The 14,551-nt window shown below is 44.4% G+C and overlaps 1 protein-coding gene across 1 annotated transcript; it reads left to right on the top strand.

The window, feature by feature from the left end:
* Positions 1-5,642: 5,642 nt before the first annotated feature.
* On the top strand, positions 5,643-14,551 carry LOC120389893 (olfactory receptor 52B2-like). The gene is made up of 2 exons (XM_039512068.1): positions 5,643-6,554; positions 14,513-14,551. Exons 1-2 carry the CDS (start codon positions 5,643-5,645, stop codon positions 14,549-14,551), a joined length of 951 nt encoding a protein of 316 aa, XP_039368002.1.

Here is a 14,551-nt window from a genome sequence, read left to right as displayed (position 1 = left end):
AAATACATATTAAAACTAATGAAGAAATTCTGACTGCGGTCAGAAATTCAATCTGACATTGGAATATCTACCATAAGTGACGACTCGGCCCAATGGATATTGAATAGTGCTACAATTGAGTATTTATCAACACAAGGTATTAAACAAAATATCGATAGTGATTTTATTAACTCAAAAAGACAATATACTATTAAAACTGGTGTTCTAACCAAAAATGTGTTTGAATGACATCTTTTAAACGGTGAAGTAAAGCCATGGCAATATCTTGTATATTCAGAGAGCAAAGGAGCCGTGTTTTGTGCCCCATGTCGATTATTCGGAGGGATCTCTAGTCTGGCGACGAGTGGATACCATGACTGGAAAAACATATCAGCTCGACTACATACACAAGAAAATTCGACTGAACATAAAACGTGTGTACCTACAATGGTGAGGAGAAGCGAGATATCTGGAAGAATTGATATGAATTTAAAGTTTCAAATGAAAGAAGACATTATGCATTGGAGAAATGTGTTGAAGAGGATTGTAGCAGTGGTAAAGAAACTTTCAAGCAGAGTACTTGCATTTAGAGGTAAGGTGGAAAAATTTGGATCACCTTATAATGGCAATTACATGATGGCCCTTGAGCTTGTCGCAGAATTCGACCCATTTTTAGCAAGTCATGTTGCATGTTATGGAAATGAAGGTCGAGATAACTTATCTTATCTTTCATCCTATACATGTAATGAATTTATAAAATTGATGGCTTCAAATGTGATCTCAAATATTATTAAAGAAGTAAAAGAAACCTAATAGTTCTCAATAAGCGTTGACTCAATTCCCAACATATCTCATGTTGATCAGTTGGCTTTTATACTGAGATAGGTAAATGATGATGGCATACCAGTAGAGAGGTTTCTTTGTTTTTTACCAAATACTGGCCACAAATCAGAACAGTTAGCTGATGTTGTACTTTCAACTTTGAATTGTTATGGATTAGATATTGCAAACTGCCGTGTGATCGTACGACAATGCCACTAACATGTCCGGTGTCTATAGTGGCTTGCAAGCAAGAATTAAGACTATAAATCCTTATGCTGTGTACGTGCCTTGCTCTGCGCATTCTTTAAATCTGGTTGGAGTATGTGCAGCAGAAAGTTGTCAAGAAGCATGTTCATTTTTCTCAACTCTCCAACATCTTTATTCATTTTTTTCTGCTTCTGCTCATCGGTGGGAGATTTTACTCTCTAATTTGAAGCCAGGCAGTAAAGTAATAAAAAGACTTTCTGAGACTCGCTGGTCATCTCGAGTGGAAGCTTGTCATAATTTGAGTGAAAACTGGAATGCTATAATTAAAGCTTTAGATACAATAAAGGAAGATGCTACTGAGAAACCTGTTACCTGTAATGAAGCTGCAGGCCTGCAGCGAAAACTCGATCGACTTGAGGCAGCTTTTATGGCTGGATTTTGGAGCTCACTCTTGGAAAGATTTCATATAACTAGCCAAAAACTGGACAATGTTTATATTGATATACAGACAGTTGTAGAACTCTACAACTCACTAATAGGATACATTAACTCTATAGGGGACGTGATTGATATGTACGAAGGGAAAGCCTAAAAAAAACCCACCTGAAATTGAAGACTACGAATTTGACACAAAGTGAAAAAGAAAGCGTAAACTGCAAGCTGAGGAGACACGCAAAGTTGAAGTGGAAATGTGTGGTAGAGATAAATTGAAAGTAGATACCTTTTTAACAATACTAGACCTTGTATGTTCTGAAGTGAAACACAGAAGTAATGCGTATCAAGAAATTTATGGCAGATTTCAGTTTCTCTCTAACATTACCAATACTTCAACAGCAGATATAACAGTTCATGCTAAAAAATTACAGCTATGCTACCAAGGTGATTTAGAAGAATCATTCGTGAATGAGTGTTTACATTTTCGATCATATTTGGAAGGTGTTGAGATTCCTGAAAATGAAAAGAAGTCAGTTCTAAGATATTGCAGCCTTCTTTGAAATCTAATCAGTCATTCAGTATATCCAAATCTTGATATTGCCTTCCGAACGTTCGTTTGCACACCTGCTACAAACTGTTCAGCGGAACGATCGTTTTCGGCATTAAAAAGGGGGACAAACTATTTGATGGCTAATCTCAGTGAAGAAAAATTAAACTCACTTTCTCTCCTGACAATTGAAAAGGATCTAACAACTTCTCTGGATTATACAGTTTTAATTAATGTTTGCCACTCAAAGGTGTAGGCGTAAACAAATGTAATTACTTACTACTCAAATACTTCTATTTCTTTCATTGTATCTACATAAAATAAAAACTAAATATTTGATATAAAACCGGACTCCCGCTTGAACGTGGCATTCTGGATCCATGTGCGGTCCCGCGCTATAAGCGAAATCACACTGTAGAGACTAAAACTAAAAAAACCTAAAACAAGTTCATATGGGGCCAGCTGTCGGGAGCGGCAATTATTTCAGGGCCTAAGGGCGGCCAAATCAATAATCTGCCACTGACTTGGGTCAATAGTTCTCTTTCATAGAATCATAGAATTGTGAAATATTAGGGTTGGAAGAGACCTCAGGAGGCATCTAGTCCAACCCCCTGCTCAAAGCAGGACCAACACCAGCTAAATCATCGCAGCCAAGGCTTTGTCAAGCTGGGCCTTAAAAACCTCTAAGGATGGAGATTCCACCACCTCCCTAGGGAACCCATTCCAGTGCTTCACCATCCCACTAGTGAAATAGTGTTTCCTAATATCCAACCTAGACCTCCTCTTTGGGACCCCCCTTCAGGTACTTGAAGGCTGCTATCAACTCCTTCCTCACTCTTCTCTTCTGCAGACTAAATAACCCCAGTTCCCTCAGCCTCTCCTCATAAGTCATGTGTCCCAGACCCCTGATCATTTTCGTTGTCCTCCGCTGGACTCTCTCCAATTTGTCCACATCCCTTCTGTAGTGGGGGGACCAAAACTGGACACAGTACTCCAGGTGTGGCCTCACCAGTGCCGAATAGAGGGGAATAATCACTTCCCTCGATCTGCTGGCAATGCTCCTACTAATACAGCCCAATAAGCTGTTAGTTTTATTGCCAACAAGGGCACACTGCTGACTCATATCCAGCTTCTCCTTCACTGTAATCCCCAGATCCTTTTCTGCAGAACTGCTGCTTAGTCAGTTGGTCACCAGCCTGTAGTGGTGCATGGGATTCTTCTGTCCTAAGGGAAGGATTCTATCCTCTGCTAATAAAGTAGGTTCCCCCGCCCCCAAAGTTTAGCAGAACTGGCTGAATTCACAAGAACCAGGAACCAATTTTTCATGAGAACTTCCCAGCCCCACAAGATGGCTCGCCAACGAAAGGATCCAGAGGGTCTCTCCCCACTCTGTGTTATCCTGAAAGTCTTTTGTCTCTGTTCATAGGCAGGTCAATCCTGTCTGCTGTAATGTTCCTTCATTTACTCTCTAAGTGGTGTTGATTATTTGAAGTTGTCTCTGATGGTTTTCTATTGATCCTCTCCGGACAGAGAGTGGCTGGAAAACTGAGCCTGGCATTACATCCCCAGCTAACCAGCGTGGGGTGACGACGCCCTCCTGGTCCATAAAGCTCACTGTCAATAGCAATATGTTACTCCCTAACTATTACCCAGACATGCCTTTTGCAATGGTTATGAAGCTTGAGAAGTTACAAGCTTTCTGCACACACCTTACATGCTACTCCTCAAGGGCTGATATTCCATAAGACTTGTATGTGGTGTAGTGAGTTTGTCAGGGCTGAGATGAGAGCTGTTTGCAAGGAAGAGGGAACTCTTTGTTGGGGGCCTCAGTGTCACAAGGACCTTTCTAAATAATGTAGAAAAGGAGAAATGATCAGATTAAACAAGTGAGAGGAGGAAAGGGTTAATTCTCTGCTGATCTTCACCACCTGAGCCAGGCACAGAGGCAGGTCCCTGGGGCTCCGTGCTGGCTCTGAGCCCCCCTGGGATTCCCAGGGCAGCAGTATAAATATCCCTGTACCTCAGCCCCGGTCAGTGCAGATTCCCTGCCGCCTGCAGCTCCCCGACCTGGACACAGGCAGACATTCCTCCCCAACTGGGGCCGGAGCCTGGTGAGTCGTTTGCATGGATTGAACCTGTGAAGGGGCAAATGGAAACACATGAAACCTAGGAAATGTTTGCGCTGGGTTGGCTAGAATGGGGGTGTGTAACTCTGACTGCAGGGGCAGGACGGGAGCCGGGGCACTGAGATACGCTCCTGTGACTGCGCTGAGGTTGGGTGTTGGGAAGAGGTCACCGGGTTACCCTGATCCACTCCCAGGGGAGTCACTGGGGTCTTGCTGTTGAACTCAGTGGGCGCTGGACTGGGCCATTCTTGGTTACTGTTCAGAGTAAACCTCATTGGAAACCGCCTCAGGCCCTGTAATATTCTGCACCCCAAATCCCGAGGCCTTCACTCAGGCAACACTTCCATGAAAATCAATCAGGACCCCAGGACTGGGTCCGTTCCATTTGGCAGAAATTAGCTGGTTTCAGGCAGCATAGCCGTAAATGTCCAAACTGTATAATCCAGGAGCAACCGATTATAAGGGCTGCTTTGATACTGATTGTGACGAGTTCCCCCCAGAGTACCATCTGGAACTGGGGTACCACTGAGCCCACTGACCCCCCAGCCTGGGCTGCCTCTCACACTGTACTGCTCGGACAAGCTGCAAAGTCCTCCCGCCTGCACTTTGACCAGCATTCACACAGGGAGAGACACACCCAGCTGCAGTTGGACACAGGCTCTTTAACCACCAGCTTTCCAGGCTAGGTCCCCAGAGCAGTACCATCCTGTCCTGGTCAAATCTGGGCAGCGTGTGTGTTTAATACCCCGTCGGCCTCTCCCTCCATGTGAAGAGAACCATGCACGCTTGGGGTAACCAAGCCGAGACTTTCCCCAAGCACTTCAGTCAAAGCTCACTGGTTTAGATTATAACAGAACAAGTTTATTAACTACAAAAAATAGATTTTAAGATTTTAGATGAAGCTTATGTTGCATTTTTCTTTATTTGCTAGGTAATCTGCTTTGATCTGCTTGGTATCACTTATAATCACTTACAATCTATTTTTGGTAAATAATAGACTTGTTTTGGCTTTATCTACACTAGTGAGTTGGAATGAAGTGCATGGGAAAATCATAGCTCCATTGGCAGAGGCTGGTGTATATTCCTTTCCACATTCAGGGAGGGGGCGAATTCTATGAGCTTACGCTCTACAGTTCTCTGTTCAGGGTAAGACTGTAACATTTTGGGTTTACACTCCAGTGGGGGGTACGAATCTGGGAAGCTGGTGGTTAATTTGGCTGCAGCCTCTCTATTGTTGGTTCCCAAGCAGCGGCTGGTCAGTGAGCCTGCATGGAACTGCAGCTGGGTGTGTCCCTACGTGTGTGGATGCTGGTGTAAGTGTAAGATCGGGAGCAGGTCTGCAACAGTGTGAGAGGGAGCGTAGACTGGTGGGTCAGAGGGCTCAAAGAAACCCCAGTTCCATGTGGCCCCCCCTGGGGGAACCCGTCACACTGTAACAAATGCAGTCCAGTCCTAGCCGACACTCGCCTTCTCACTGATTGTCTCTTTTGCTGTTAGTTCCTGGAAGATCCAAGTGATGGTGCATGATGCCAGGTGACAATGACACCTTTTTTGTCCCCGTGACCTTCATCCTGACCGGCATCCCGGGTACGGAGGAGTCTCAGGTCTGGATCTCCATCCCCTTCTGTCTGATGAACGTTGTGACACTTTTTGGGAACACTCTCCTACTAGTCATCATACTAACAGAACAAAGCCTCCATGAGCCCATGTATCTATTCGTGTCCATGCTGGCTGCTGCTGATCTGCTGTTATCTACCACGGCAGTGCCCAAGATGCTGGCTGTATTCTGGTTTAGAGCCGGGGAAATTTCTTTTGCTGCCTGCCTGACCCAGATGTTCTTCATCCATGTCAGTTTTATGGCCGAGTCGGCCATTCTGCTGGCCATGGCGTTTGATCGGTACGTTGCCATCTGCGACCCCCTGAGATACACCATCATACTAACCAAGTCTGTGATCGGGAAGATGGGGCTGGCAGTTGTCACAAGAAGTTTCTGTTTCATTTTCCCTGTCACCTTTCTCGTGAAGCAGCTGAAGTTTTGCAGAACTAACCTCCTGCCTCACACCTATTGTGACTACATGGCCATAGCCCGGCTGGCCTGCGACGACATCACAGTCAACATCTGGTATGGTATAGCCATGGCTATTTTAGTAATTGGGTTGGATGCTGTGCTCATTGCTTTGTCTTATGGGCTGATCCTCAGGGCTGTCTTCCTGCTCCCCTCCAAGGACGCCCGGCTCAAGGCTCTCCGCACCTGCGGCTCCCACGTCTGTGTCATACTGATGTTCTACACACCGGCCTTTTTCTCCTATTTTGCACACCAGTTTGGGCACATCATCCCAGGTTATATTCTCAACCTCCTGGCCAACCTCTATGTGTTCATTCCCCCCATGCTAAACCCCATCGTTTATGGGGTGACAACAAAAAAGATCCTGAAATGGGTGATCAATGGGTTTCATCGGTGGTGCAGGAGAAGCTTCCTGCTGAGCTAAAGCAGGACACAGAAAATGCTCTGGGACTTGGAAATTAAACCCAAGTTTTCATTGGAACTATAGAGATATTTTTATTATGTACTTCCACTGCGTAAGGTCGAAAGCTGGTCTCTCTCGTTAACAGAATTTGGGTCCAATGAAAGCTATTTCCTCCCCCAGTTTGTCTCTCTAATATCCTGGGGCATACATGGCTGCAACACCACAGCGCCCTGCCACAGAAAACAGCCAGACTGAGTGAGACTTGTTCTAAGTTGAAGGGAAACAACAAAACAAGAAAGCACAAAGGTAAAATCACTTTGTGAGAGCGAGAGCACGGTGTGTGCTCCTCTGTGACAAGCTGCATCCGAGCTGCACTCTTAATGGCCAAGGAAAGCAGCAGCCAAGGGAGACGTGCTATACAGCCATGGGAAGTGCACTGTGCTGCACATTGGGAGACGGGAGCTCTAGTGTTCCTTCTGGCACTGACCTGCTGTGTCACCTTGGGAGAGTTTCTTTCCTCCTCAATTTCCTCATTGGCAAATGAGCACATTTTGGGGCCAGCATGGAAGTCAGGAGCAAGTCTCCTCAGGGAGAAAGCACAGAGATTTCATGGCCCTTCTCCGCACAGCCCAGAACCTGAGCAGGGGTGGCTTTGACTGTGTCATCATGGGACTCCTTTACCTGGAGATCCACCCTAAGAGGCCATGGCTCGGGCAGCAAACACCCCCCCAAACCACCCCATGGCAAACATGGTGATTCAGTGTTTAAGCAGGCCCTAGAATTTCAGCTAGTCACCCCTGTATTCAGCCCAATAACTTGTGTTTGGCTAAGGCACCCCCCACAAAGATATGAGAACTCCTGAATCCTTCTCAGGGTCACAGCTTTGCCGGCCTCAGTCCCCCATTCCGTAGCCAAGGCCTGCATCTAATGGACCTTGTATTTGGCTGCATTATGGATCATTTTGCGTGGATGGGCCCGGCTTACTCAGGCTGATCTCACGCTCTTCCCTACACAGGTGGCTTTGTGGGGCTGACAGAGTGGGAGAGAGGTCAGGGGGTGCTGTGGCCTGGTGCACTGGGTGAGGGACTTATTTGCACGTGCTCTGTGATGCACCGACCATGGGAGATAGAGAGAGGAAAATCTTGTGTGTTTGATTAGCTGTATCTTACACCCTGCTAGCGGATTGTTTTGCCACTGAGAGTAATTTGATGAGTCTTGAGTAACCATCTGCTAGTGCCACAAAAATGCTGCGGGAAACTGTTTCTGCTTTTATTCCCACCTTCCCTTCCTGGAGCGTTGGAGTAGAAATGTCACAGAGGAACATAAAAATAGCATAAACTGGGTCAGACAAATGGTCCGTCTAGCCCAGTGTTCTGTCTTCCGACAGTGAGCAGAACAATGCAATCATCATATTATCCATCCCCTGTCTTCCTATCCCGGCTTCTGGTGGTCAGAGGTTTTGGGACACCAGCAGCATGGACTTGCATCCCTGACCAGCGTGGCTAATAGCCATTGATGGGCCTATCCCCCATCAACTTATCTAAGGCTTTTTCAATCCTTTCCCATCACAACATCCCCTGGCAGTGAGTTCCATAGGTTAGCTCTGTGTGCCATAAAAAAATACGTTCTCTTTTTTGTATTAAACCTGCTGCCCTGGTTTTTGCATTGTGTGAAAAAGTAAATAACATTTCTCTAGTCACTTTCTCCGCACCCATCATGATTTTATAGACCTCTGTCATATCCCCCCTTAGAGGTCTCTTTTCTAAGCTGAACGGTCCAAGTCTTTTTAGTCTCTCCTCATATGGAAGCCGTTCTCTACCTTTAATTGTCTTTGTTGCCCTTCTCTGACCCTTTTATTTCTGTATTTTATTGATCCTGCAGCAGAAGCTTCCTGCTGAGCTAAAGTAGGCTACAGAAAATTCTTTGGGACTTGGAAATTAAAGCCAGGATTTCATTTGAACTCTAGGGGTGTTTTAACTATGTACTTCCACTACGTAAGCTTGAAAGCTGGTCTCTCTCGCCAACATAATTTGGGTCTAATGAAAACTATTTCCTCCTATTTCTTTGCTCCTTAATTTTCTCTGTGGCAAAGTGAGCACACTTTGGGGCCAGCATGGAAGTCAGGAGCAAGTCTCCTCAGGGAGACAGCGCAGGGATTGCATGGCCCTCGTCCGCACATCCCAGAACCCGAGCAGGGGTGGCTTTCACTGTGCCATCATGGGTCTCCTAGACCTGGAGATCCACCCCATCAGTACATGGTTCGGGCAGCACAGACCCCAACACACCACCCCACAGCAAACATGTTTAAGGCCAGAAGGAAGCACAGTCTGACTTCCTGTATAACACAGGCCCTAGAATTATACCCAGTCGCCCAAGTATTGAACCCAATCACTTGATTTTTGTTACAGCACCTTCCACATAGAGATGCAAACTCCTAAATCCCTCTCAGGGTCACTGCTTTCTATCCACCTTATAGTCCATTCATCCAATCCATACTTCTTTAACTTGGTGGCAAGAATACTGTGGGAGACCCTATCAAAAGCTTTGCTAAAGGCAAGATATATCACATCTAGCACTTTCCCTATATCCACAGAGCCAGTTATCTCATCTTAGAAGGCCATCAGGTTACTCAGGCATGACTTGCCCTTGGTGAATCCATGCTGACTGTTCCTGACCACCTTCCTCTCCTCCAAGTGCTTCAAAATGGATTCCTTGAGGACCTGTTTCAGGATTTTGCTGTGGACTGAAGTGAGGCTGACTGGTCTGTAGTTCCCCAGGTTTTCTTCCTTCTCTTTTTTAAATATGGGCACTATATTTGCCTTTTTCCAATCTTCTGGGACCTCTCCCAATCACAACACATTTTCATAGATAATAGCCAATGGCTCTGCGATCGCATCAGCCAACTCCCTCAGCACCCTTGGATGCATTACGTCTGGATCCATGGAGTTGTGCATGTCCAGCTTTTCTAAATAGTCCTTAGCCTGTTCTTTCTCCACTGAGGGCTGCTCACCTCCTCCCCATACTGTGTTGCCTAGTGCAACAGTCAGGGAGCTTTTGAGTACTTCAGATTTTTCCACATCCTCAGTCACTATTTTGCCTCTCCAATTCAGTAAGAGATACCTGACTGTATTGGCTAATAGCCATTGCTGGATCACTCCTCCATGGACTGATCTATTTGTTTTTTTTCCCCAGTTATGCATGTGTCTAGTTCCTTTCTGAATGCAGTTGTACTTTTAGCCATCCCTACATTCCCCTTGCAATGAGTTCCACAGGTTACATTTGTGTTGCTGGAAAAAATATGTCCTTTTGTTTGTATTGAATCTGCTGCCTATTAATTTCATTGGGTAACCTCAGGTTTTTGCATATTGTGAGAAAGTAAATAACATTTCTCTATTCACTTTCTCCACACCAGACATGATTTTATAGACCTCTGTCATATCCCCCCTTAGAGGTCTTTTTTCTAAGCTGAACAGCCCAAGTTTTTTAGTCATGGTGAAAACCCCCAAGGTGAAGGAGGATTTTGTGGGGAAGTCAGAGGGCCCTGCACCCCGACTCCACAGTCAGCCGTGACTCTCAGACAGCGTGTAAAACAGAAGGTTTATTTCTTGAAGGAACAGACTGTAGAACAGAACTTGCTAGCAAAAAATCTGTGACTTTCAGTAAATTCATCTTTGGGGGGACCGGGAAGGACATCCCGGACTTCCATCTCTCCGAGTCCCCCTCAGCAGACTGCCCAGCTTCCAGTGGCCTGACCTATGACATCCCCATTACTCCTTCTCCTGGTCTGTGTCTCCCTTTCCAGGCAAAGTGTCACCTGGTTGCATCCTCCTCCTGGGTCTCAGGTGACGAAGGGCACTGGCCATCGCTTACATACAGACAACTGGAGCCACCTTACCTGACCTCGAGGGCCTCAGCCATAGTCACACACCCGGATTCCCACCACTTAGGTATTGTGCAGCACAAACAGGGAAACTGAGGCACACAGAGTATTCAAACCGTAAGACTCAAATAGGCTCGCATATAACATCATAACTTTCTAACAGGCATGTGCTGGTCCCTAAGGGCCCTGTAGACTGATTTTCAAGACCTGAGGTCCCTGACACCCAGACAGTAATGGAGACAGAGTTAAACAGGCCCATGGCAACCTTCTCTCCTGGCGCCCTTTACTATTGCTGCCAATCAAGTCGCGCTGAGAAGACAAATTCTCTGCCTCCGTCCCTCCACGACACAAGCGATCAGGACAGTCGACCTGACCTGAGACACCAAGGGGGCATGACCCAGTGATAATCCTAGATGTGTAGGGCTAGAAGGGACCTCACAGGTCATCTAGTCCAGTCCCCTGCACTCCAGGCAAACATTTTCCTAAGTTGCTGCTGATTCAAAGGGTTTCAGGTTTGGACGCCGGGGCACCGGAATGAGGGGGGGCAAGGGCCATGGCCCCATCACTTATAGAAGTTGGAGGTTACGTGATATAAACCCTGTTAGACTGGGCAACCCCTAGATTAAGCAGTTTCTATCACCCCACTGGATATTGCAGTTCCTAGCACACAGATTTCACCCTTGAAACTTGGGCCAGTCCCCTCTGTTGGAGGCTTCAGTCTTCTGAGTGTCTTTGTTGCTTTCAGCATAGGGGGGGGGGCAGGAGAAAGGCCAAGTGTGGGGTCCCTTTGTTCTGTTTCGTACCCTCAGTCCCAGGTGCTGGGAGAACACAAGTCCAGGCATGTCTGGGGGCACTGCTGAGTCTCCAGGCAAGGTTGAGCAGTTCCCCTGGTGTGGCCTCACGCAGGTGAGTCATTGAACTGTAGCTCCCTTGCTGGACATTGGCTGCTGATGGGCTATTTCACACACCGCCCGGACGCTGGTTACTTTCCTTGCTGTTGTCCCTGGGGAGCTAATATCTGGCTGATTCCCCAACCTACAGCGCATTTTAGTGCCAACCATAAAACACGTCTCATAATTTCATATACACTAATAACATCCATATTTAGAGAGAATAGTGACTTTTAGCTGATCATAATCTTTCCCCTGACACCTCGCCTGGCGTGCTTTATATGCAATATCACAATTATATACAGATGAGGAATATGGGAGTTTCAAGACGCTTACAGTATTACATGCGGTTACTTTCCTTGCTGTTGACTCTGGGGAGCTAATATCTGGCTGATATTATCTGGCTGATTCCCCACCTTACAGCAAGTTTTAGTGCCAACCATAAAACACAAGGCTCATAATTTCATATACACGAATAACATCCGTATTTAGAGAGAATAGTGACTTTTAGCTGATCATAATCTTTCCCCTGACACCTCGCCTGGCGTGCTTTATATGCAATATCACAATTATATACAGATGAGGAATATGGGAGTTACAAGACGCTTATAGTATGTCACACTCAGTTTTGCCTTAAATCACCACTCATTTATTACATGTGGTGCTTGTGAGCATTAATAATGAAACAAAAGTCAGTTAAGTTAAGCAAAAAGGAGAGTTAACTAGAAAAGAGAGAGAGGTGGAAACAAATGGATACAATATAAAATCACGAAATGAGAACTTGGGTCAGTGGCGTATTATTGCCTGGGCCAACAAGGCCTAGGCCTAAATGCAAATTTGCACGGGTGGCAAATTTAAAATAGCAGCCCAGAATTTTTTTAATCACGGCATCGCATGCCACGATACTACCAATCATGACAGCGCGTGTTGAAACAGTGCGACGGAGACGCCATTTAGAAAACAACATACTCGGGTCTGGAGTCGCGACTATCCTAAGCGTTAATTAACAATATGACCGGAAGGAGGAAATTAAGTGGTGCTCAGTTAAAAAAAATGCTATACAGAAGAAAGAAAGGGAAAATGAAATGATAGCAAAAATGCACAAAATTGATTCTTTTGTTGTATCAGTTAGTGCCAACAGTGAGACAGAAAAAAAGTTGAAAGAAGTAGTGAAGTAAAAAGTGAAAATATTGAAAATATTGATGTGTATAAAATACATATTAAAACTAATGAAGAAATTCTGACTGCGGTCAGAAATTCAATCTGACATTGGAATATCTACCATAAGTGACGACTTGGCCCAATGGATATTGAATAGTGCTACAATTGAGTATTTATCAACACAAGGTATTAAACAAAATATCGATAGTGATTTTATTAACTCAAAAAGACAATATACTAATAAAACTGGTGTTCTAACCAAAAATGTGTTTGAATGACATCTTTTAAACGGTGAAGTAAAGCCATGGCAATATCTTGTATATTCAGAGAGCAAAGGAGCCGTGTTTTGTGCCCCATGTCGATTATTCGGAGGGATCTCTAGTCTGGCGACGAGTGGATACCATGACTGGAAAAACATATCAGCTCGACTACATGAACAAGAAAATTCGACTGAACATAAAACGTGTGTACCTACAATGGTGAGGAGAAGCGAGATATCTGGAAGAATTGATATGAATTTAAAGTTTCAAATGAAAGAAGACATTATGCATTGGAGAAATGTGTTGAAGAGGATTGTAGCAGTGGTAAAGAAACTTTCAAGCAGAGTACTTGCATTTAGAGGTAAGGTGGAAAAATTTGGATCACCTTATAATGGCAATTACATAATGGCCCTTGAGCTTGTCGCAGAATTCGACCCATTTTTAGCAAGTCACGTTGCATGTTATGGAAATGAAGGTCGAGATAACTTATCTTATCTTTCATCCTATACATGTAATGAATTTATAAAATTGATGGCTTCAAATGTGATCTCAAATATTATTAAAGAAGTAAAAGAAACCAAATAGTTCTCAATAAGCGTTGACTCAATTCCCAACATATCTCATGTTGATCAGTTGGCTTTTATACTGAGATAGGTAAACGATGATGGCATACCAGTAGAGAGGTTTCTTTGTTTTTTACCAAATACTGGCCACAAATCAGAACAGTTAGCTGATGTTGTACTTTCAACTTTGAATTGTTATGGATTAGATATTGCAAACTGCCGTGGCCAGTCGTACGACAATGCCACTAACATGTCCGGTGTCTATAGTGGCTTGCAAGCAAGAATTAAGACTATAAATCCTTATGCTGTGTACGTGCCTTGCTCTGCGCATTCTTTAAATCTGGTTGGAGTATGTGCAGCAGAAAGTTGTCAAGAAGCATGTTTGATTTTTCTCAACTCTCCAACATCTTTATTCATTTTTTTCTGCTTCTACTCACCGGTGGGAGATTTTACTCTCTAATTTGAAGCCAGGCAGTAAAGTAATAAAAAGACTTTCTGAGACTCGCTGGTCATCTTGAGTGGAAGCTTGTCATAATTTGAGTGAAAACTGGAATGCTATAATTAAAGCTTTAGATACAATAAAGGAAGATGCTACTGAGAAACCTGTTAGGTGTAATGAAGCTGCAGGCCTGCAGCGAAAACTCGATCGACTTGAGGCAGCTTTTATGGTTCGATTTTGGAGCTCACTCTTGGAAAGATTTCATATAACTAGCCAAAAACTGGACAATGTTTATATTGATATACAGACAGTTGTAGAACTCTACAACTCACTAATAGGATACATTAACTCTATAGGGGACGTGTTTGATATGTACGAAGGGAAAGCCTAAAAAAAACCCACCTGAAATTGAAGACTACGAATTTGACACAAAGTGAAAAAGAAAGCGTAAACTGCAAGCTGAGGAGACACGCAAAGTTGAAGTGGAAATGTGTGGTAGAGATAAATTGAAAGTAGATACCTTTTTAACAATACTAGACCTTGTATGTTCTGAAGTGAAACACAGAAGTAATGCGTATCAAGAAATTTATGGCAGATTTCAGTTTCTCTCTAACATTACCAATACTTCAACAGCAGATATAACAGTTCATGCTAAAAAATTACAGCTATGCTACCAAGGTGATTTAGAAGAATCATTCGTGAATGAGTGTTTACATTTTCGATCATATTTGGAAGGTGTTGAGATTCCTGAAAATGAAAAGAAGTCAGTTCTAA

Source organism: Mauremys reevesii, linkage group 1, assembly GCF_016161935.1.
Source record: "Mauremys reevesii isolate NIE-2019 linkage group 1, ASM1616193v1, whole genome shotgun sequence".
Lineage (NCBI taxonomy): Eukaryota > Metazoa > Chordata > Testudines > Geoemydidae > Mauremys > Mauremys reevesii.
This window is presented reverse-complemented; position numbering and strand designations above follow the sequence as displayed.